The 23588-nt window shown below is 36.4% G+C and overlaps 1 protein-coding gene across 1 annotated transcript; it reads right to left on the minus strand.

Annotated features, from left to right (window-relative positions):
- Window positions 1–151: 151 nt before the first annotated feature.
- Window positions 152–20248, minus strand: LOC134538854 (SIN3-HDAC complex-associated factor). Its single transcript, XM_063380416.1, has 5 exons — window positions 19995–20248; window positions 17479–17632; window positions 13721–13883; window positions 11233–11422; window positions 152–9580 (listed from the first exon to the last, which is right to left on the minus strand). Exons 1-5 carry the CDS (start codon window positions 20066–20068, stop codon window positions 9259–9261), a joined length of 903 nt encoding a protein of 300 aa, XP_063236486.1. The 5' UTR covers window positions 20069–20248; the 3' UTR covers window positions 152–9258.
- Window positions 20249–23588: the final 3340 nt, after the last annotated feature.

A 23588-nucleotide genomic window follows, 5' to 3' on the forward strand; every position in this document is an offset into this window, starting at 1 on the left:
TAGATTTTGATATGTTTGTAGCCATCTGACAGCTGGTGACCACACAACAGTATTTCGACCTGAAATTTTCAAAATTAGTTCTCCGTTACAGATAATTTGCAAACGTTAAGACTGCCATGTTGCTGTTGGTCGTACAATCTGTAATCTCAGCACTGTACTCGCTAACCCATCAACACTGCACCTATCGCCAAAGCCAAAAATGTAAAATCCATTGTGCCATACCCAGGCCGCTGATTGCTTGCGCATGTTTAACTATGAGCGTTTGAACGTCACGGCACTGCGATCGAGCAATCTCTCAGCCACTGAAGTGGCGTAAAATATGCGCAAAATTAAAACTTCTTGTGTGCTACTGTTCACACCTATAACTCTGCATTGTTTCTTCTTTTCCAGACATAGGTTTACTAACAAAAATTGTTTGTTTTGGCATTCCCTGCCACCCATTAAAGTCATGCCCCACTGTTCACAAACATCCTGCATAGTTGTTCAAATCAGGTATGTATACAGAAGCATTAAGGCAATGGAATATATTTACCAGAAAATGAGATTACTAACACCACCCCAGTTACAATGGTAGCCAACTGTAGCTAACCGAACAAATTCTCAGTCATGCATTGACAATACAAGACTGTAAACAGACAATAAGCTCTAGAAAGATGTGATGGCCAACTAAACCATTGTTACTTATTACTGCTCTGGTGAGATGATGCATCATGTCATGTTGGCAACACAAAAATGCCAAGTAGCTTAGTACATTAATAAAGCAAAAATAAAATTCCATATTTTCATAAACACATTCATAATTCCATGTGGTAATCTATATGGATTTCAGGCAGCTTTTACAACCAGGCAAATCTGCAATAAATAATCTATTTAGATAATGAGATGCACATATCTAAAAAAATCTGATTGTGCAAGTATGACAGTGTACAATAATATAAGGCTTTGCAGTTAGCTGATAAAAACATTAAAAAATTGACTGCTAAGCAGAACTTCTACTCAATTTTTAAAATATTTTCCTTGAAAAATAGTCGTATACCTAGCTAAACATACAGATATACAAGTGCCTAAATATTTTTTTTTCATTTTAAAGTTACAATGGAACACCGGAAATTCACAACCCCAAATGAATTGCAAGAAAAGTAGACAGTGATGACAATACTGATATTTTATTACTGATAAAACTTTCCACTACTCTCTACAAAATATAAAAGAACGTGATAAATAAAAAGTCACAACACTTCATTACGAATACACGACAGACAATTACAACCATTTACATAGAAATTCCACAAAAAGCTTACTCACGATAAAAAAAACAGCTTCACTGTCTGAACACTTTCTAACAATGTAGCATGATCATTCTGCAAACATCGTACTTCTCAGCGCTCTAACGTCGTGGCTAGAGTGTAAGCATTAATCAAATAATGAATCGAAAACCACACACAAATTAATTAACTGAAGCCTGAAATGAGGTAATGTAACTTTGATTCTGGAAATAAGAAAAAAATGTTCAGAAATACCAAACACATATGCATGTACAGCAGGCTGTGTTAACTATTTCTTACATACAAATCATAACTATCTTCAGCTATTTCCACACATCTGCATCAGCGTACACATGATAGCACTGACACGTCCCTTAAAGTAATGGCAGTTTGGTTCAAATGGAACCATAAGATATACTAGTGATAAATACTTTCTATGAAAAATACCAACTATGCACAAACAAAATTAATAATAAACAAAACTGCATAAAATAATATAAGATAATTTTTTTATAATTAACAAATTCTTATAGCTAACACACACATAGTGAACAGTGAACACAGACAACTAGTGCATCAATATCTGCAACTCAATTTGTAAGCTAGAAGAAAAGTCACAATAAATTTTTAATCCAATCATAACTACATGCTTTATTAAATTTATTATCTCCATTTACTAATATACTGGGAGTCTAACAAACATTTTAAATGTTGTCACAGCCAACACCATCATTTAAAATATTACCTTTGTAGCACAAAAAAAAAATTTCATATGAGACCATCGTGTAAAATACTTCATGACACTGATACAGTATTGCACCCTTTTAAAACTGTTTTCTCAGCATTCAAACAATACATTAGCAGACTTAACACAAAAACAGCTCATGACAGAATGCCGCACAGTAATTAATACAAATATAAAGTTTCACAATTAAAAATACAATATTACAGCTGCAACCATTACATAAATTTCTTGCAATATATTTTGTTACTTGGTAACAATAACCATTTGTTGTTAAAGTAAACTTTGCTCTCAAGTGTTTGCAACATTCGTATTTAAAATACACATCTCGACTGCACAGTCCAAACATAGCATATATAATACATATATCTGTACACACTAACGAAACCCCCAGACGGTCGCAAAATTTCATCTGCCGATATTGCTTTCCGACTCCCAACGTCGAGTTGAACCACTAGCCCAACGAAACGAGGAATGCATACAGGTGCTCTACACTATTGCTTCTGTCCCGACTATCTACATCCCGAAAATGAGATCAGCCACGACAACGAAAAATACTTCAACGAGAAACCTGCGGTAGGAGATCTGCGGCACAAAAAGCTCGTGAAACACCATCATACGCCAAGTAAACTCTCGCGTCAAAAGAAGAACATTTCAACTGGGCTACTCGCCAGATACTGACAAGAACCAGGCCTGAAACAGCAAATAAACTAACTAGAAATAAGAAGGTTGGGGTTGTGCAGAGGAAGAAATGGGAGGTTGAGGAAGTCACACAAATAGACGAGTTTTGAAATCTCTCATGGGAGGTTGAGGTAGTCACACGAATAGACGCGTTTTGAAAGTCTCTCACCAAACTTAAACATGATCAAACAAGACCGTCTGCAGCCCTTATTTTACGACGTGGCTAAGTACGGCATGCGACCGATGAACCCCGGAAGACTTTTTTGTACCAAAACATGCTGCTCCCAAGAAACTTCGGCTGCTGAAACGTAGTTAAAGCCACAAAGCCTTGTCAAGAACAAAAAGAAAAAAAAACAACACCATCTATGAGTTCATCACTAATTATCAAAGAACATTCCAGCCCAAACAAAAAAATTGAAAACATAAAATCAGCAGCAAAACCCTCCCTTGAAACACCAGAGCAAGGGCTTAACCAGGCATGTATGCGTTTCCGCACCTCCGTTTTGATGCATCAAGGAAAAAAAAATTATCTTTTTGAGCGCAGATCACATTGTATGCACCTAAAAATGTTCCGATACACATATTACAATTTAAAACTACTTACATATCACAAGATTCCATCGGGTGATACACAACCAAACATTCTAGTAAACAAACACTTCTTTGATAATGCATTACCAGTGCCGAGAATTGTTTTAAGTATTTCTGCAGGGATTTTCTTTGTTCCTGAGACCATGCCCCAGTATTCTTCAATTATCTGCCCTCATACTTACAAGTATGGGGTTGTACTGCATTAAAAAAAAAAAAATACTTTTTATAACTGAAAAATGTAATTTTGGATAAACATGATTCTTCATTCAAAATATATTAAGAATGGAAAATAATTTGTGCCTAAAGGTTTTTTAGGTTTCGCTGCCAGAATTAACTATATATCACATAGATTTTAACAAAGATGATGGTAATAAAAATGAAGGGATATTTCTTACTTCGCTTAGCATATTCATTGCCTTCACAATGCTTCGTTAATTCACACAACTTCATTAACTAATACAAACTTGGTACCACTATAATTACATATGTAATTTTGTACATAAAATAGGAAACCCTCTTAAAGAATACAAAAACAATATAAAACACCGTTTTTCGAGTCCTTCGTAACTTACAAGAAAACGTCAAATCAGTCATACAATTATGTACAGTAAATATGTACTCAGAGATAGTCCAAGATAAATGCAACATTATAACAGTCTCAAGGTCAACTCAAAAATACAATGAGATCAAAGTGAACCTTTTTTTTTTATACGAAGCAGTCAAAAGAAAATTTCACCAACTGTGCCTATGCACACATAACGGCCACATTTTCAATTTTTAATGTCGGAGTGGAAGATCACTGGCAAACTTTCCTTTACATCCAAGGCTCCCGATTGGCTGAAAATGGTTCTTTGGTGTGTGGGTTAGAGGCTCTACTTCATGCTCTATCTGCAGAGGGCAGACGGCCAGGCAATCTCCGCAGCAGCAGACAACAGTTGTTAAGCGAACAGCTGTTCAGTTGTTCAACATGCCGGATTTGATGGTAACTACTCCCGTTACAGCTGAATCACCTCCGACATGAGCTCCCTAGAGCCACAAGGAAATGTTTTCGCAGTTTCATCGCAACTTGGAGGCGTCTGAAGAGAAGCTATGATGGGAGGCTGAGGCGACCCATGACCCATTTCCCCCCCTCCCCCCCAACCCAATTAGGCTAACCCGTAGTTGACTCGGAGGATACCCCATCCTAAGAGTAGCAGACGACAATGTGAAAACCTACTGTGTTCTTTCAACATAAAAACACATCATTCTAATTGCTCGAAACTGAAATTTGTTGATGTGAAATGGAGTCAAATATTTTTTCCACTGACTGGCGCTGTAAACATTGATTCACCATGAACATTCCACCAGACACTGTGAATATTCCACAACTAAGATCACCTGGCGGCTAACAAGTTCCAGAATGGTTATTTAACGTCCTACAACCTCGACGCTGTCGACAGAAAAGGTGATGCGGCCAATAACATCCATTCATCGAACCCCCGGGTTTTTTTTTCCTGAAAGGTAGGCCTGGAAGTTGTTAAAATGTTGAGGGTGATCTAGTGATCTGTGCATCCACAGCTCCTACTGAACCAATTTCAGGACCTTGAAATATTATTTTCTTAAAACCTTTTTATATCGTAGCTATGGACACGGTTATACGGTGAATTGCGATAAAACCAAAATAACAATGAAAAGTATGACGATTCCCCACGTAACACCGAAATTCAAGTTAATACACCACAAAGCATCAAAATGCAATTACAATAATGAAGCTAACAAGCATGTTCAATCAAAACTTACCTTTAATGACAAATATGTAATCTTTTAAGTATTAAGTTCAATGAAAATAATTTATTTAGCATGACATTTGTACCACAATTTTTGTAACTCTTTGTTACATTACAACATTAAAAACTTTTTTTTCAAACACAGTAATACTTAATAAATGAATTTTTTTGTTCCGAATAGTCATTCATTCATGCTTATTACAAATTATATTGAAAAAAAGTGTGTCAAGTATCAGTCAAAATGACACTGTTTAGGAGAAATTAGTATCATGGAACATTTAAATGTAATTTTTTTTCAGTAATATGCTATAGTATTTAATAAATATTTTTTTATAAAAAATAAAAATAATAACACTGAAATAACCTGTTTTAAAAACTAAATTGGTCTGAAAATAAAACCAACAAACCTTGTCTGTAATCTTAGCACAAATTTTTAATATATATTACACAAAATTAAACATGATATGAAACACATTTATTATTCACGGGACAAAGCCTATTTTTGTGTTGGAAACCGTTAACTTTTTCAGCTATAAATTCCACTGAATAAAGTTTAAAGTCTCCAACTATTTATATTTAATGTGCGATTATAAACTGAAGTCGGATGACGGAAAAACAAAATCCAAGTTACAAGTTAGCAAATGGTTGCTGAAAATTGAAGTTTTGTGACTTTCAGCAATGTTACAGTTTATTTCAGGACCATTTCATAACTTTTTGTTACTTTTTTGTGACTTCTGCGATTTTCGTGATCTGCAGACTTTTTTTTTTTTACAAATAGAAAAAATACACAAAACTTACATTCTTTCAATGAACTGAATTATTTTGATTGATTTTCATGACAAAATGTTTGAACATGCAATATTATATCTTTGATAACACAGTTTGTGAGCTTGTATAAAACACAATTTTTTAAGAAACACTGAAAAGGAAATTTGTACACAGCAAGGCAACTTGAACTCAAAATCATAGATAATAATTTAAGGGTGCCTCATTATCCACCTATAATAAGCACTCTTAGAAGTTTTAAAAATTTTGGCCAACAATTATTATAAACAAAAAGCTGAACTTATTTAATGCTTTGATACATTACTAAAAAAAAAAAATTTATAAATTACAGTAATAATTAATGCCAAGATAAAATACTTGACACACTTTCTGATTATCTGCCTCAATAATTCCCCCACTACAAACTTAGAAATAAATCATCACATAAACAGGAGACTCTAGCCATATGCACAGATTCTAGCACAACCATATTCATCTTCTTTGACTTTTACTTACGTATATGACTATATTACGAGGAATTAATATTCTTACCTGACAGTGACGAGTTTAGGATAATCACGCAAGGTTCAATTCATGATACATGGTTCAACATAACTGGTACAACCACAGGACACATCATGCAATTATATCTTTATGAACTCAAGATGAACATAAATTCAAATGTAAACTTAAACTACATTGACAGTATTGAATGCAGAACACATCAAGGACAGAATGCATGCTAACACACCTAAAAACTGCTGCTTCACATTCAAAGATAACAACTAAATGCAGACGAAAGTACGTAGTTCTAAGACACATTTAGTTTAAAAAAATGCTTAAGGTTTCTTTAAAAAAGCCAAAATTATTTAAGGATAAGGAAAAATACTGCATTTTAACAAACAGAGCCTATTACCCAATGAAAATAAAGAAGTAAAAAAAAAATTGGTTTTATTTATACGTATATATAAACACTTCATCTGAAGGTTTTGTTTCTATATTTCGCAAAGATGGAACCTTTAGGTATGCACCAATGAGAAGCAATATGCAACTTCATAACTTAAAATATAAATAACTATGCACATATAAATGCATATGCAAAAATATACATAGATAGGCGCACACAAATGTACATGGATAAGAATTTACGCAAACATTAAATCTGTACTTTGTAACCATTTTTACAGCTCATTTACGTAGGGTAGAATGTTGAAATTAAAAGGGTACCTCAGAGCATAAAAACAGTACAGTATAGGTGTGGTTGGTACCTGTGCTTCACTAATTCAGGTTCCAGAGAAGATGCTATCAATCTAATGTTGACTCAGGATTTCATGCGAATGGGGCACTCACAGTATCCAAGTATAATTTAAATAAGGGTTTTATTTTACAATAAAAACATAACAAAAAAATGGGTTGTCTGTAAAGTCGGTTTACGGACGATAATTTTACGTGATGACGTCATAAGAAAACACTGATGAAAAATTGCATCCTTTTTAATTTTCAAATATTATTTACAGTTTTTTGCAAATTTAATCTAAATAATTTGTTTAAATATAATCACGAACAATCAGTTATATAGCCCACCTTAACCTGTTTGACATTATATAAGATTTTCCCGCACGGTGGTTGGCCGGTTCTTGCACGCTCGGCTCAGGCGGAACGTGACAATTTTTCATGCGTGCAGCCGGCATTCATCGATTTATAAGACGTTATCACGTCAAAAAAAAAAAATGAAAAAGGATGCAACATTTTCCAAGCATTAAAATGTGAAAAAAATGTCGCAGAAAGAAATTTATCAGAGAAAAAAAGTTGGATACCGTACGCTTACTTGTTAGATCAGTTCACACGTTATAAGCAGTTGAGGGTTCGGCTACAAAGTGAAACAGCCTCCTTTCTGTTAAAAGCAGTGACAGTTGTTCCCACGAATGCATAATACCCATGTTCAGTTAAAAGTAGCAGTTTCTGCATTACAGCAGGTGATTGGACGGCAAGGATGACAATTGCCTCCGTCGCAGTAGTGCGGTGATGAAGAAGCTACAATCACAATCAACTACGGGGGACGGTGTGCAAAACAAGAATTAATTATCATAGCTAATACTGCAAGTTCACAAATTGCACTATATGCCAAATATAACTTATCTCACAACCCATTTACAGCTGGCCAATCAAAGATGGAACTGTTAAGTAGTACAGCCCTACTTTACGAAGATAATTTCACATGGTTATCACAATACTGATCAATTTTTATACTACTTTATTATAATATACATGATAAAAGTATCAAAGGTAAAAACACATCGTTATACTCCCACTCACCTCATTTTTGAACTCATATTAAACCATTCTCCTATATTGAACCTCATAATCAGCATTTATCTAACATTCTCTATCAAATATAACAACTTAAATGAATAAAGATGTGCATTTATCATAAACACGTCATTTTTTTCTGACGGGAAGAAACAAGATCACAAGAACACTGATACCATTATTCTATATTGTTTATATTATGGCAGTAGCATGTTACCCAACCTCAATTCATATTAATTAGGTTGCAACGAATACGTTACATCACTTTCAGTCTTTGATATAAGACAAGACGTAATGCATTGCAAAGTGACTTACAAATCACATGTCAATTTAACCTGTGAACTCGCACATAAATCTATAGTACAATACTTTTTTTTTACGCATGATTCACATTGAAACAGACGAGCATAATAGTTTCAACAGCACATGGCACTCGTAAAAACACTTTTCGTAATGTAAAAAGTGGTGTTTGCAAAGACTAGATCATTTCATGTTTTATTAACTAACTCACGCGTATATCAAACCTCAAACATGCGTACATACATGCTAAAATTTTTCTTCACAAACATTCCAAAAGATAAAATATTGCAACAGACAAACTAGGCTACAGAAGAGTCATAAGGTAATCATGTATGTAGATACCGACTCGGGCAGAGATACTTAAACATACTGAGGATTAAAATACATTTCAAGCATAAGAAGTATGTACTTAAAACCAAGCTTGTGGATGTTGAAAGCAGCACCTGCTTGTGCGTTATTCGAACTCACCGTAGTTCGACGAACTGACGCAAGACAGCACTGAGAGAGGCCAGGGCCGAGAGTCGCATTAAAACTAGGAACTTCCACATTTGCACACACACACACACGCAGAGAATACCAATGATGATATCACATCCAGACCGCCGCGCTACGGCAGGCGGGTCGCGAATGGCAGTAGAATACCGAAGACACAATATCGATAATTGTGCCGTCACCTGATATGCAGAAGGGGAGTGCTTATTGCTCGTTAAAAAAAAAAAACACTTGAGTAAACGGCGAGGATCAAAAGACACGCCACATAGAAAACTTTGGACCCGACGAGGATTGGCAAACGGAATATGAGGGAGCGCAATTGGCAACTGCTACGCGACGGCCGTCGTTAATTGGTCGCGACCTCCGCGTCCTGGCGGCACCGCCCCGCGTGCTTGATCACGCTGGCGGTCGGGTGGGGGGGAGCCCCCTCGCCGACGCCCGGGTTCGACAGCTCGTCGTAGCCCGAGTCGGAGGAGGCGTCGCTGAACGTCTTGGCCAGCTTGCCCCCGGAGGAGGCCCCCGGCGCGCCCGCGGGCTCCGGCGAGGCGGGCTTCTTGCCCGCGTCCGGCGCGCCGTGCCTGGCGCACGGCTTCAGGAACCGCAGGTCCAGCACGGCTATGTTCAGGTGGTCCTGGCCGGTGAAGATGGTGCCGCAGCACACTTCCTCCCTGCAAACGCACCACAGGGTCAATCCATTTCAAATCATCCAGGGGTCTACACCCCACCCCCTCAGATTTCCTTGAAAATTTTTTTTTACAGCACCTATGAACAAATATAACAACGCATATTTTTTTATTTCGGCCAAATTTGCTTTAGTTTTCATTTTATAATTTTTTTTAGAAAATGGTGCATTTTAACTGATCTGTTATTTGAGGTGCAAGATGAAAAAGGCACTTTTCAGTAAAAATTTAATTGTGAAGTTATTATTTAATACTGACTAATGAATTTTACAATTCTTACTTGAAATTTCATCAGGGTTCCAAAAATCAGGTTAAAAATAACATTAGACTCATATTAAACCCTGTTTCCACTCTTTAAAGTTGGCGCTCTGTAATTTTTTTTATCTGTACAGCGATTTCCGTAAATGTTCATAACTTTTTTCTGGCTGATCCAATGAGGCTGAGAAATGTCTCATTTGAAAGAGGATGAAAAGTACTATAATAATATAAAACAAAATTCATGGGTATTTTATGTTATCATTAGATCAAAAGGGAAAACATATTATATTGCTGAAAAGATGCATGTTGGCTGTAAATCGTAATCAAATCATGAAACATTTCAACCTGACCTGTTCAACCAAGATTCACTGTCTACTAGGGATTCCCTGGTTTCACGACTCTCAATCAAACTGCCAATCTCGAAATTTACCAGTTAAGATTCCAATTTACTGCTGCAACATATAACTTTATCAGAAATTGGTGCGAGTAAATTCTGTTATTCTTTACATAAGAGTATCCAATATATGACATGTCAAAGATCAAAAAAACTTATAAAAGGTAAGTGATTAGTTACAACCGTTAGATGTCATTGAATGCAGTACATAATTATTGTGTACACTACATTCTAAAGTAATAACTAAGTTTAGGGATTTAAAAAGCAATTTGCAAAAAATTACTAAATTATCATAAACAAGTCGCCTTGTAGGTTACAGAAAATACAGCATGTCCTCAATTAACAGTCACGTTACGTTCCCGGAAACTGTCCGTTAATTAAATCACAACTGCACAGGTTTTGTAGTCATAATGGGACACACCAGTGGCGGAAGGGTGAGTTTCCTATGGTTTTATTTGCCATGCGCCATAGTAAATATTAGCTTCACAATTAACCTTCCTTTTTTAACAGGCATGGGAGAAAAGATACGCAGACACTTTACAACAGTTGTGTCATCCTTCAATAATTATTTCTTGCATGCATAATGATTATAAGCAAGAAATATTCACATGTGTAAACAGAGCAGCGTTAGAGACGAGTGTATATAAAGACTATTCTATAAGTACCAACCCACACATTCGTAAGTTGCATCACAGAAATGTCCACTGTAACGAGTTTGGCATCAGTTAACCAAATTAAAAGCAACAAGATGTAGTGTTTGTAACAAATGTTTGTTAAACAAGTGTCCGTTAATTAAGGACTTCCTGTAATTGCAAAAATGGGAATTCAAAATATATGAACCAATGTTTGGATTTTTTAATGTCACAATTCAGTAAAAAATTAGTAAATTACCAATTCCATTCTCTTGCTAATTGCACATGCCACATCCTACAGTCTGTTTATTTTTCTTTTACACATCATTAAAGGGAGGTACTTTGGAAAGACTTACGTTTTCCAGAAGTTGAGATCAAGAAATCCACTGACTGGAATTTGTGACCTTTGCTTGATTGCCTTTTCGTGGAGAGATGCAAAACGATTGCGCTTCTTCTTGATCGGCGAGTGTTTGGCAGATTCGTCACTAGGAGTTGGGCTGGGCGCATGCCCCATGGGCATGTTTGTTACCAACATGAAGTCATCACCTGACATCAAATTTTAAAAGTTGCATCATTATGATGCAAAAGTAAACACAAATTTATGACAACCAAAACATGAGGTTAGGAAAAATGCAACACTTAGTAGCTGCTATGTCTACTGGAGATTGCATTCAACATACTTGCATTTTGGCTTGCATTTCCATCTATATACTAAGTTTTTTTCTACGAAAAACTTTTGTAAATGCAGATATTATACAGAATATGATTTTCTTTTTATTACACACATCATGTTTTCACATATGAAATGATTACTCAGTGAAAACCAATCACACTTTTAAACCAAATTATTAAAATTTCACCCATCTTTGTTAAAAACATTATTTATGAAACAAAGCCCACCTTACAAATATTACTACAGTTTTATAGATTCTAGATGTAGGGTTAATGATGTCTTGTGACTTGAGTGCGTTATAAAAGATTGTAATTGTCTTGCATGCGTTGTGTGTAAAACCCAGTCCAACCCATTATGTTTAAATGCACGAAAATATTTAGCCAGCACATGAAACCATTAATTTCTACCCCAATATTTACCTATAAATAATTAATTTCTGGTAATATTTCAAGCATACAAACTATTGCTCCCAACACACAAATTGAAAAGGAAGATTCTGTGCCACAATGAAAAAAATAGCACAGTAGACCTGTCTGTAATATTTCACAATGAGCATCATTCAGAGACAAAATAAGCACCTTGAGTATAACTTAGCTTTTAAGCCAAGGTAAAATTACTAATTAATGTGGCCATTTTAGTAACAACCACACTAGCCCCTCACCTCTGCCCGTCCGTCATTCATCCGTCTATCACACGACCTGCAGCCAATGGGAATCGAATGCCAAAAAAAAATTTTTATCCATGCATCCATCAAAAGATTAGCAAACTCATACTTGACTTCTGATGGACAGATCAACACAGAACACAGGCTTGTGGAGTTTGTATTTGCTTGTTCAGATTGTTTAGCATACTAACATATTGCCTGTTAAAAATCACTTTCACAATTTGATCATGACAATTTTACAGAGGATTTGCTAATACATTACTTACAGGAACACAATTTTCCTAAATAATAAAAAAACATTCAAGATAAATCTGAGAAAACATTGTTGGTAGCACTGATTCGGGAAAATATTTTAACGGACGGACGAAGTAATGTTGGAAAGCTCGTTCTTGACTAGCTGTGTGGTGCTGACGGACAAAACAGTGACAGTCTGCCAAATGTCAGGCACAGACGACAGGATGTTGTAGTTCTGGTTTAACGTACAGAAAACATCACTTTAACACAACTTCAATTAGTGAAGTTAAGCCTTAAGTACACACTTGTGGGTGAAGGGGTGAAGCAGCATTAAAGCTTGGTGACAAGCAAAAAAAAAAAAAAGTGGGTGTGAAAAGTAAAATAAATCCTGCTTTGCGGCAACAGAGTCCAATCTGATTTAACGGATCAGTATTGGTTACACAAGAACCAAATCCAAGTAATGTTTAGGACACTATAACGAAAATTATCAGTATCAAAAGAGGCTCTGTATACCTTTATGTACACAATAGTGTGCATTATACAGTGTCAGCATTATGACCACAGAATCCTAGTTAAATAAGTAACTCATTCTTGAATTTTTACATGCTTTTTTCATAAAAATAAACTAAGCAATGTATGACACTAATATTATAAATTCTACTTAACACTATAACCAAGTTAGTTCAAAAGCTTTCTCTGTTAAAAACTATCCATATTAAAAATTTAATTAATTTAAACATTACATTTAAAACTTGATCCCATATATCACGTTAATTATTTAATTTTCTTATCATTATTATTATTATTTAAGGGCTGGTCCTGTAAAATTATTACCATTCTCTTGCAGTTTAAATTACCTTAATGTTCCTAATTTTATCACAATATATTTACTAAGTATTGTATAATAGCAGTAATATGTCATTAAGTTTTCTCAACTATGAACTGACATTTCACAGTTTGCAAATCATGTTTGGTAAAAATACTGATGATTACATTTTTGAAAGAAAAAAAAACAAACGCTAAAGAGCTATCATAGAAAATTTACAGGAATTACCCTACGATAAAAGCAATAACCAGAAAATGAGATAACACACATGGCGTTTTGAGAACAAGCTTTGAGAGTTCAAACTAAGCAATGTGGGACAACTGCAAAGTTTAATCACTTAAAACACATATCGGCGACCTAAATTAAAAAAAAAAATTGGCTATTCTTGATCTTTCAAGGACTTAAGTTACCCAGCCGACACCCTGCTGTGAAAACTGAGCATCTTACCTGGTGCTTCATCTTGTCTGTCTTCGCGTGACGACTGCTCCCTGCCGGACTTCTTGACGAGTTTCTCGCTTTTCCGAGCACCGTCCCCGGTTTTCACCTTCTTGTTTTTCGACTTGAACTTCGCCAGTGACTTGGTGCCCGGCCCTGCTCGGTAGTCCACCACCTGGAGCCCACACAAGACACAAGCAATCATTCAAAGCTCTGTTTCATTCCCAAATTCGGGCACTTAATTGCATAGGCGTACCCAGGGGAGGTGTTTTCGCGGTTCGACTCCCCCCCCTCCCCCCAGAAATAAAGGCAAGAATATTATGAACACTCATTCGAAACTCATTTTCTGAAGTCTCACACCGAGCGACGAGAGAGAACGTCACCTAGCAGCCCAATTGGTGAGTTAACGTAAACAAATTTGAATTGCAGTGGTTGGTTCGTGAATGTCCACTACAACATCCGCATCGACCCGGAGAATGTGGTTACTGAATTTGCCAAAAAAAAAAAAAAAAAAAAAAAAAAAAAAAAAAAAAAAAAAAAAGAAGAAGAAGAAGAAGAATTCTTCTGTAAAAAAGTTTGTAAGCTTAAAAATGTTTATTATAAACAATTATATTTCGGTGTTTATGCAGTTTTTCTTAAAAATCAGAACCCCCCCCCCCCCCCCCCCCCAAAAAAAAAAAATCATGGGTAAGCCTATGCTTAATTGTATCTTCATGGCATCAGTCTTATGAATGGGCAATTTCTACTCATATTCCACGATCAGGATTAAAAAAAAAAATTGATAGTATAATTTCCCTGACTTTTCCCTGATTAAAATTTCTAACTTGCCTGGCTAATTTGTATAATGATTTACTTATTTTGCAATTGTACGAAAGAATAAAGAAAATCTCCATAGCTGGCCAAGTACTCCCTCCACATTATTTCTTTTTTTATTTAAAATTTTACTCATCAAAACTAATTGCAAAAAAAAAACAGAATACCTAAAAAAAAATTTAAAAAAACGGTAAAGCTACTTACTACATACTACACGTTCATTTTTCTACAAAAAAGGGTTCAAGTCATTTTCTTCAATAAATTTAAATAATTAAATATTAATGACATTTTACCCAGTGTTTTTGCACTCATCTTTGGTGTCCATTCTTGTGGTTTCTCTATATCATATAGTCAAAACCAGCAAATGTTCATGTCCATAATAAAGTTTTACATCAATCTTTTTCACAGCAAGAAACATTCAACGAACGTACCACGATTACTCTCTAGAAGATTATTTTCTGTCTTTCCACAACTAGCCAATGCATAAATTCAACTTTCAAAATTTCTAAAATGTTTCTTCATAAAAACCAGCAAATAGCAAATAAAAATTATAAATCTGGCATTGTGGATGAAACAGAAATTTAATTCATCACAAAAAAAAACACACACACACCACAATGACACAAACCATAAATGCATAGAAAAAACTACGGCAATACGAAAACAGTAAAATGCATTTTAAAGGATATCAAACCACTTTTGTTCACCTTTGGAATGACTGTGTGGATCCTTACAGAAACACTGATGCAGTCTTTTGATAAAGGATGAGTCACTATCATTACACTACATTTACACAGATGTGTCTATCTATTGAGATGAAATACTAGCTGACTTTTGAGGAAAAATATTTAAGAAAATGAGGTTAAAAAAGATGTGAAATACAAAATAAGCAAATAGTAAATTATCCTTCAGGAGTTAATTATATTATTCAAAGAGGCTAAATTTTTCAAATAGAGCATTACTGTGAGTGGTAACTCATGATATTTAAGATGTAATGAAATTATATAATTTAATTATTTTTAGCACACCTATGTAACTTTACATTACACCACATGAGAAATATCACTGATTTATTTACTTTATACATGTGTTTATGTTTTAAGGGTTCTATAAGTATTAAAATACTTTTTTAATTACCAATACTTTCAAATAATTATTTTTGATAGTAGAAGTCTGTATTTATTTTGGGTCTGATCCTTTTCTTCTCTGTAATAATGTGGATAAGTCTTCTTGTCTCATATATTTTCTGTGATGGTGTTCGTTGGAGGCATTCCACAAACACAAAGTCAATGTGTAGGGACCCGGAAATTTCGCGAATTCGTCTGGCCTCAGGGTAGAATTCAAAGTCATAGGTGTGTTAAACCGATGTTTGCTTATCCATTGGTTTATTTCTTAGTGAGAACAGTTTTATACTTGTTAATTGGCACTAGCTGATTCGCTAACTTCTCTCCTATCTGGGCTTCGTTGGCTCACGGTCATAGAGGGGCGTGTCCAAATAACTGCTGTCCAATCACGAACACAGTACAAGAGTGTGAAGGTTTGCATTCTAGCTTGCGACTAAATGAATGTGCGGAATTTCCGTATCTCTATCAATGTGTCTATAAAGACACTTCTCTCCATTTTTTTTCATAACTATCGTTGAAACAACAAAACCATAACCTACTCTGGCAACACTCGCTCTGCAACTGTCGACAGAAATTTTACACTCCACATCCACACTGCACCATCTGATTGGCCCTGATTTGGAATTGGCCGAGACTATCCAATTGATCAAAATTTTTTAGATTTATTGCCAATTGATCTTCACACGGGATAATTTGATTGCAATTCGAGTAGAGTGCCAACCAAAATGTGTTGTGCAGAACAGGCTTCAGACGCGTGCCAACAGAAGCCCTTCCGGCACGTGCTGCAAGTGGAATGAGACCTTGCAATCCGACTTGTCACTCACGCGGCGGTGTTACGTATGGCTTTGCATGAAACCATGTAGCCTTTCTAGGGCCAGGAGCATGCTTTACACGAAAAAAATAATGCAATAAATGTTTGTTTTAGCCAGTCAAATAGTTTACAAATGTGGTTTTTTTCCCCCTTTCTGTTTCTCTGCACACATGCATCATAGGCATTGCCTTACAATATACAGCTTTCAACACAGTGTCGAAAACACATCTCTGTGTGTAGACAACTGACTGTGTTCGTTTGTTTGATGTGGATTTACACTGCATGGTTGTGCAGGCTCAAGGTGATGAGACTTGTAAAATTAAAATGTAGTTAAAACCACTTCAGAACAAACTCAGTGCTCATGATGGGGTGTTAGATCACATCAATCAACTTCACCCTTCGCCCCGTGAGCGTGACACTTTCACAATCATGGCTACTGATGACCCTTCAGGCTTCAGAAACAACCACACGATTCGAAAACGGCTCAAGATATCAAAGTGGAGTCTGTTTATCAAAAAAATTATTTAAGAATACGCCGAGAGAAGATAATTAGTTCTGTTTCCGTTCTTCATTACTAAACAGAATTTTTTTAAGAGTGGAAATGGCTAAAATGCATGTTTTGAAAATAAATTTTAGGCATGAAACAACCGTTACAGATTTTTTAAAGCACTAAAAGGACTAGCAATACACATTTATCTTCATTTCTCCACCATGTAACGTTACGGTTACCGCTCAGATCTCACAGTTATCCTGTGACGACGAGAAGACGGCGCGCCAGTCCAGAGGAGACACCGCGCTAGAAGCACCAGCGAGCGTCGCGCTTTATCATCCCGCCTCACTGACACACACACACACCCCTGACGAGGCGGGGCCTCACAATGTTGTGCTAGTATAATGAAAGATTCCAGACAGCCTCTTACCACTAGTGAAGCGAGTGAAGGACCCTAACCCTACAACTTCATCTGATAAGGACACATTAACTGGAAATACAACCAGTGTAAAGCTAAGCATAAGCCACTTACATGCTGCCAGTTACGATCGCTGCCGACTGGTAACTTCTTGTAACGCTTGACGAGCAAGACACAAGCGTTGCATATCTCGCCAGAGCGATGTTCCTGCAGTTGGAAGCACTCCATGAAGTCATCTTCATATTTTTTGCTGTCCGTGAACCTAGAGCTGCAAGTTTAACAGTTTATTATTATCCTGGCTTTTGTTTACATAACGATGAGCTGTTATTTAATTGGATCATGCTGAATAAAGGCCCAGCTACACTGGGGCATTCCTCAGCCGTGCTGCTACTAATTAGGAAATTCATCTGGCCCACATCACACTTGACGTCACTGCAGCCTGCTGTGATGCTATATTCGAGATGACAGACTTTTATTTAGGAGCCAGCCGGCGGTTAGCAGCAGTCCAGCAAAGAGCATGTGATTCGTCACATTTAGCGACTTGCACCAATCAAATTCTTACTGGTTTTACACCTCTGCTGCAATGAAAGAAGTACCTCCCAATAACTAAGGTTAAAACAGCACATCCATTATGAGTAAATAAAAAAACATTTCATAAATCCAAAAAAATATATTTACGTTAAATAAAAGTGTGTGGTCTACTAACAACAACAAGGAAACATGTAGTGTTTATTCTCTCTCAACAACTCAATGATCCAATCGAGAATATATCAAGTGTTTATAATATTTTGTTTATTACTACCTATAAATTGAAAAGAGTGAAAATGCAAACAAAACTGAGATATTAAGTGATTTTTTTTTTTAACTTACAATAAATGAGCTTTATTTTAAAAAGCACTGACCAACATAAGCACAGCACAACATTCATTGTGGCACGCAAATACGTTTTGACCAGCACGATGCTGGCGGCAGCACAGATCACATTCTAGCAGGACCTTAAGCAGAATTCATTCCAAGAAAGAAAGAAAAAACAGCCTAATTAGGCCTAAATGGAGTATATTTCAGTAAAAACCTTCTGGAAAAAAAAAGGACTTTAATTATACTTATGTTAATGTTTATCAGTAACACACAAATAACAAATATACGTTTATCCTCCAAAATAAGTTTTAGGTTAGGACTGGGACCGTTTGCATGGAGTGATTCAATTGTGATCCAGAAAGTGTATCCCAAGCACAGAATAAAAGTGATCAAGGCTGTTTCCAAATACCTTCTTAATGAACCTTATTTTTTTTATTTATTTAGCCTAAAGAATTCTTCAAAATGCAATTATGAAGAATATTGGCAATTTTTTAACCTTCCGAATCGTTGAAAGGATTCTTGCTGAACTGCTGATGCAGCTTTTCGTAAAAGGCAGAGTTCTTCGAGAACTTTCAAGCATCCTTGTCTCTTCTGAGGGGTTTGAAGCACTAACTAGTAAAAATGTAACAACAGTCTGTTAATTAGACAGTCAACTGCTGTCTACACTGTTTTATGTTTATACTGTCCAATGATTAACTAGATTGTGCAATGATTGAAAATCGCCGGAAAATAATGAGTGAAAAATTAGTAAACTCAAACAAATTAGTATTTCTTTGTAGACTCAACAGGTTTTGATAATGATGAAAGAATTCAAATATAGTTCCTTCCTATAGCTTCTCACTGAATGCAACCTCAAAATTAAAATGATTCTTGGTTTATGGCTACATCAATAGGGGCCAAGGGGCAAATCCTTACTATTACAAAACAGCACTGGAATAAAATATGAATTGTAATAAAACTGTGACATCGTGGAGGAAACAACAATTTTGGCCAATAAATTTAAATTATGTAGGTACTATTTATACGTCCTCCATTGAAATCACAAACTGAACAAGAATTATTAGAAACCAGATCATGCTTTTAAAGACTTCATATTAAAAAATCAGAACAGGGTAGTTGACAGTTGCAGTGTCTAATCAAGACCGGAAAAAAGTTTACTTTTAATGTATAGAAGAAAAAATTTCAAACTCTGTAATCCAAATATTTTGAGTTTTTGTAAATGCATACATTTTCATGTAAATAAACGTTTGGCGTTCTCGTTAAGTATGTACAAACAAGCGGAGGAAAAGCAAATGCACGAATAGAAAAAGTGGGACAAAAGAATGCAAGCTAATAGCTTTTATCGTCTCTTTCATCACTATTGGAGTTCGTGCAAGTTTGACAGTTATCATTACAGCGGCTGACAGCTACTGTGTTCGTATCATTATGTGGGAAATAAAAGAAACTTTTAGACATGTGTTAAACCCCCAAAATTAAATTAATGCTTCATCAAGTTGTGCTAGGGACAATTCTTTTCAACATTTTCATTCACCCTCAAAAAAAATTTGTTTAACTATTTAAATTATAGCAAGGGTCTGAATCTTAAAACTGTCAAACACAATTCAGATATATTAAAACATAATTCAAAGTAATGTATGCATGTAAACCGAAGACAGTAACGCATGTAGAGCATGCATGGAACGATTTCCTACGCACAGCCATGGGCGAATGTGCATCATTTTCAAACAGTCGGCGAGACGTTGAAGTTCACGGCCTGTCAGAACTGAGTTTACCTGCTGGACTTGGCGCGGCAGATGCAGCAGCCAGTGGAGGATCTGTAGACCTTGGGCTTGTGGAAGCTGAACATACTGGCCGGACGCCCCTGGCAGCCGCACGGTAACACACACTGTCGGTCAGTATGCCAAACTGACAAAGGACCAACGCCGTCTCACTGACAAGACAGGCACTGCCGGCGCGAGACGAGCGCCTAGGCCTCGATAACACTTCCGCTCCGCCGAACTATTCGTGTCTGCCCGAGCTAGAGTCGCTAACGGACAGTGTGCTTCGTTCGTGAAACCAAGATGTAGACACGTGCTACGTCCCAATGGAAAAAAAAAAAACTACGACTGTTTGGATTAAACGGCAAACAAATAGACAAATTTTGTTTTATTAAATGTCACGAGAGATGTAAACAATCATCGCCTCGCAAATACGCATGCGCCAATAATTCGAATAGCGCCGAGCGTTCACGAACATACCCGAGGAGCTGAAACGCTATCGTGGCCTAGACGAGCATCCCTCCTCCACGGCGGCGTTGCCAAGCCGTACAATTCATTGACCTGGTGTCCTTGAGGACACGGCAACCCTGCGACCGTCTGGAGCTAGGCTGGAGGATAGCAGGACCGGCGCAGGTACGACCTTCTGCAGGGCCAGCACGTGGCCGAGCACGCATGCGCAGCAGCTGTCTGCGGCCGGCTGTGACGTCACGGCACGCGACGCGCAATCAACAGCTGGGCCTGCATGCCGCCGCGTCTTCCCCTCCCCCCATCTACCCCACTCCTTTTACACACTCCTGAGCTTCCCAACGCCGTAATTGATATTCAGCGTCCTTTCACACAGCACAGCAAAAATTAGTTTCAAATGTATACAGTTTGTTTAACTCAAAACATATTTATTTTTTTGACGTGACAACGTCTAATAAATCGATGAACGCCGGCTGCACGTACGAAAGAGTGTCCCGTTACGCACACTGTTCCGTTACGCTGTGTCCCGTTACGCTCATTGTACGCTTGCGCCGCATCTATCTCTCTTCCACTCGATTGGCCTATGCGTCCGAGGAGAAGAAAGAGCGGCAGCACACAACTTACATCTGCACGTGAACTGTTTGGTCGACTGTTTATAAAGTGAAGTGAAAAGTTAATGTGGTTTTCATTGCTTATTACAACAACAATTTCGGCAATAAAGGTTAATTATTCTTGCATTTTAAAAATCTGATTACTAGTATAATTTCAAGTATTTATTCATTTATTACTAAAATAAAAATGATTCAATTCTATTCATAAAAGTATGCAATCATTTGATCAATGTTTTGTTATGACGTTGTCACGTTAAACTATTGTCCGTAAACCGACTATACAGACAAACAATTTTATTTTTATTTTATATTTGTATTAGAGAAAACGTTTTTCTCACGCAATCGGAATTTCCTCTGTTTATCGCTAGAGACTTTACCGTGTAGTATGATATACAGTGGATCCCTGTTATGTGTAATTCCACATTGGTGATCGTGGGCATGATTATATGAAGAATTTAATTCTTTGACCCAGGGGGGGGGGGGAGAGAGAGAGAGAGAGAGAGAGAGAGAGAGAGAGAGAGAGAGGAAGATCTCATTATCTTCTGTTTGCTTTCAAAATATTTCCTTTAGTAAGTGTAAATGATTGATTTTTTTTAGAATTTCTGGAAGAGGGAAACCCCCCCCCCCCTTTTTTCCCCCTCCCCCCTTTTTCGTTCACCTATTTTCGTGGGCACAGTACTCAAAACAAAACAATGTTTAAATGTCTAAAATTTAGCAACGAACTAGTAATAATTATTTTGTGTTCTGTGTTCTTATCTTTGCAATTTACGGTGTGGTTTTCGTTTAAAAGTGATATTGTGAAGAAAATAATGGCTGACCTGCATTCCACATAATAATATTTAACGTGTAAAACCATATTCCGACGCAAAGATTTTTTTTTTTTTTAATATAAGCTGCAGTTTTCAATACAGTCTTAGTTAATGTGTTGGCGCGACAAACAGGGTCCTCGCTTCAGTTCACTGCTAAAGACAACATTTGTGGCCTAGTGTAATACTGTAATTATTACATCTGCTATCACCCATGTGAAATAATCCGTTATTTAGACCAAGCGGTTACATGCTGATGCCAAGGACGAAATCAGGGAGGGAAAGTCGGGGCTAAGCCCCATTAATTTTCCATAATCGGACCTTTATTACCCGTAATAATAATGCATCTCATTAATCAGCTTAAAATTATCAAAGTATGGCTCAATTAATGGTCACTGAGTATATCAAAATTTAAAGAATAGCCTCTAAATAACTACTAGGACATATTCATAACCATAAGCAACAGTATTCATCTTAGATTTTCAGGTTTTGAAAAAAATGACTTTCTGCCTGTTCCTTGACAAAAGAGTATCCCTTGGCCCATATCTCCCCTCCTCATAAATCCACCCTTACAAAAATTCCTGGCTACATCCATGTCTAGAGTTTGTTCATTAGGTCGGGCTACGCAAGAAGAAACGCAAGACACGAAAGTTTAAACACTACATTTTCATATGCCTGTTTTTAAATTACGCAAGTTTCAGCCAACTTTCAGCTTCTTGCGTTTCGGCTAGCTTTTCCATTCTCTATTCGTTTGAAGTCGTAGAATAAAGTGAAGTGTTCCCGAAAAAAATTAAGAAGCACACATTTTTTATTATATGCATCACATTTTCACTTGTTAAAACAAAAACACTTTGAAATAAAATGATTGATTTTTCATGATAAACATGAATTGTAAAAAAGAAGTAATTTATTTTCTGCGGTTTTACAATTTCTAGTTGTAGGGCTCGGGACATCTTGTGACTGTGATGCTTTATAAACGACTGTGAGAATTTGCGATTGTTGGGTGTTGCATTCTTGCACTATTACATTCGTTGCACACTTTATAAACCTCGCATTAATATAAAAACATATCAGCATGAATAATATTAAATTTATTTAATTTACGGCTTATTATGGCAATTGGAAATGAGATCTACGAATAAATTAAAATATTAATTAGGTCAAAATATTTGTAAATTAAACACGGTGGGTGAAGCTCCAATAGGCTAGGTTTATAAACTTCGTAAGAAACGTAAGAGCGCAAGGATGCAATACGCAACAAACGCAAGACGTAAGACATCACCAACCCTAAAAATTTAAACTGTAAAACAGCATAAAAAATTATCCTCATCGAGTTTTTTTTGTTGCGAATATGTAATATTTTTTTAAAAAAAATATTTTAAGCGTAATTTGCTTTCATTGTGCGATAGCTGTGATTTGAAAGAAAAAAAAAGTGCTAGTTTGCTTCTTGTAGACGAAAGTGCTCAAAAAACGGACACGTAGATAATCTATTAACCGCAGAAACCTTGAATGAGCGAAATATCGGATAACACGGATATAAAAAACAATCATCTTGGTTTTCAGTTGGCCGAGATACTATACATGCATCATTTTCCCATCTTTTCTTCAGTATTGATAGCTTAATTACATTCCATGATTCGCCCAAACGAGTAACTGTCATATTTTATGTTGATTTTCTTTAGATTTCGACAACAGTTAGATCACTTTATAGGTCCTCAATGACGCTA

This window comes from Bacillus rossius, chromosome 14 (assembly GCF_032445375.1).
Source record: "Bacillus rossius redtenbacheri isolate Brsri chromosome 14, Brsri_v3, whole genome shotgun sequence".
NCBI lineage: Eukaryota > Metazoa > Arthropoda > Insecta > Phasmatodea > Bacillidae > Bacillus > Bacillus rossius.

Excerpts from the sequence above, each read along its gene's own strand:
- LOC134538854 (XM_063380416.1), bottom strand. The coding sequence starts at position 20,068 with ATGTTCAGCTTCCACAAGCCCAAGGTCTACAGATCCTCCACTGGCTGC. Across the intron at positions 17,633-19,994 it reads TGCCGCGCCAAGTCCAGCAG|CTCTAGGTTCACGGACAGCA; the intron begins GTAAACTCAGTT and ends TTAAACTTGCAG. Across the intron at positions 13,884-17,478 it reads GCGATCGTAACTGGCAGCAT|GTGGTGGACTACCGAGCAGG; the intron begins GTAAGTGGCTTA and ends TGTGGGCTCCAG.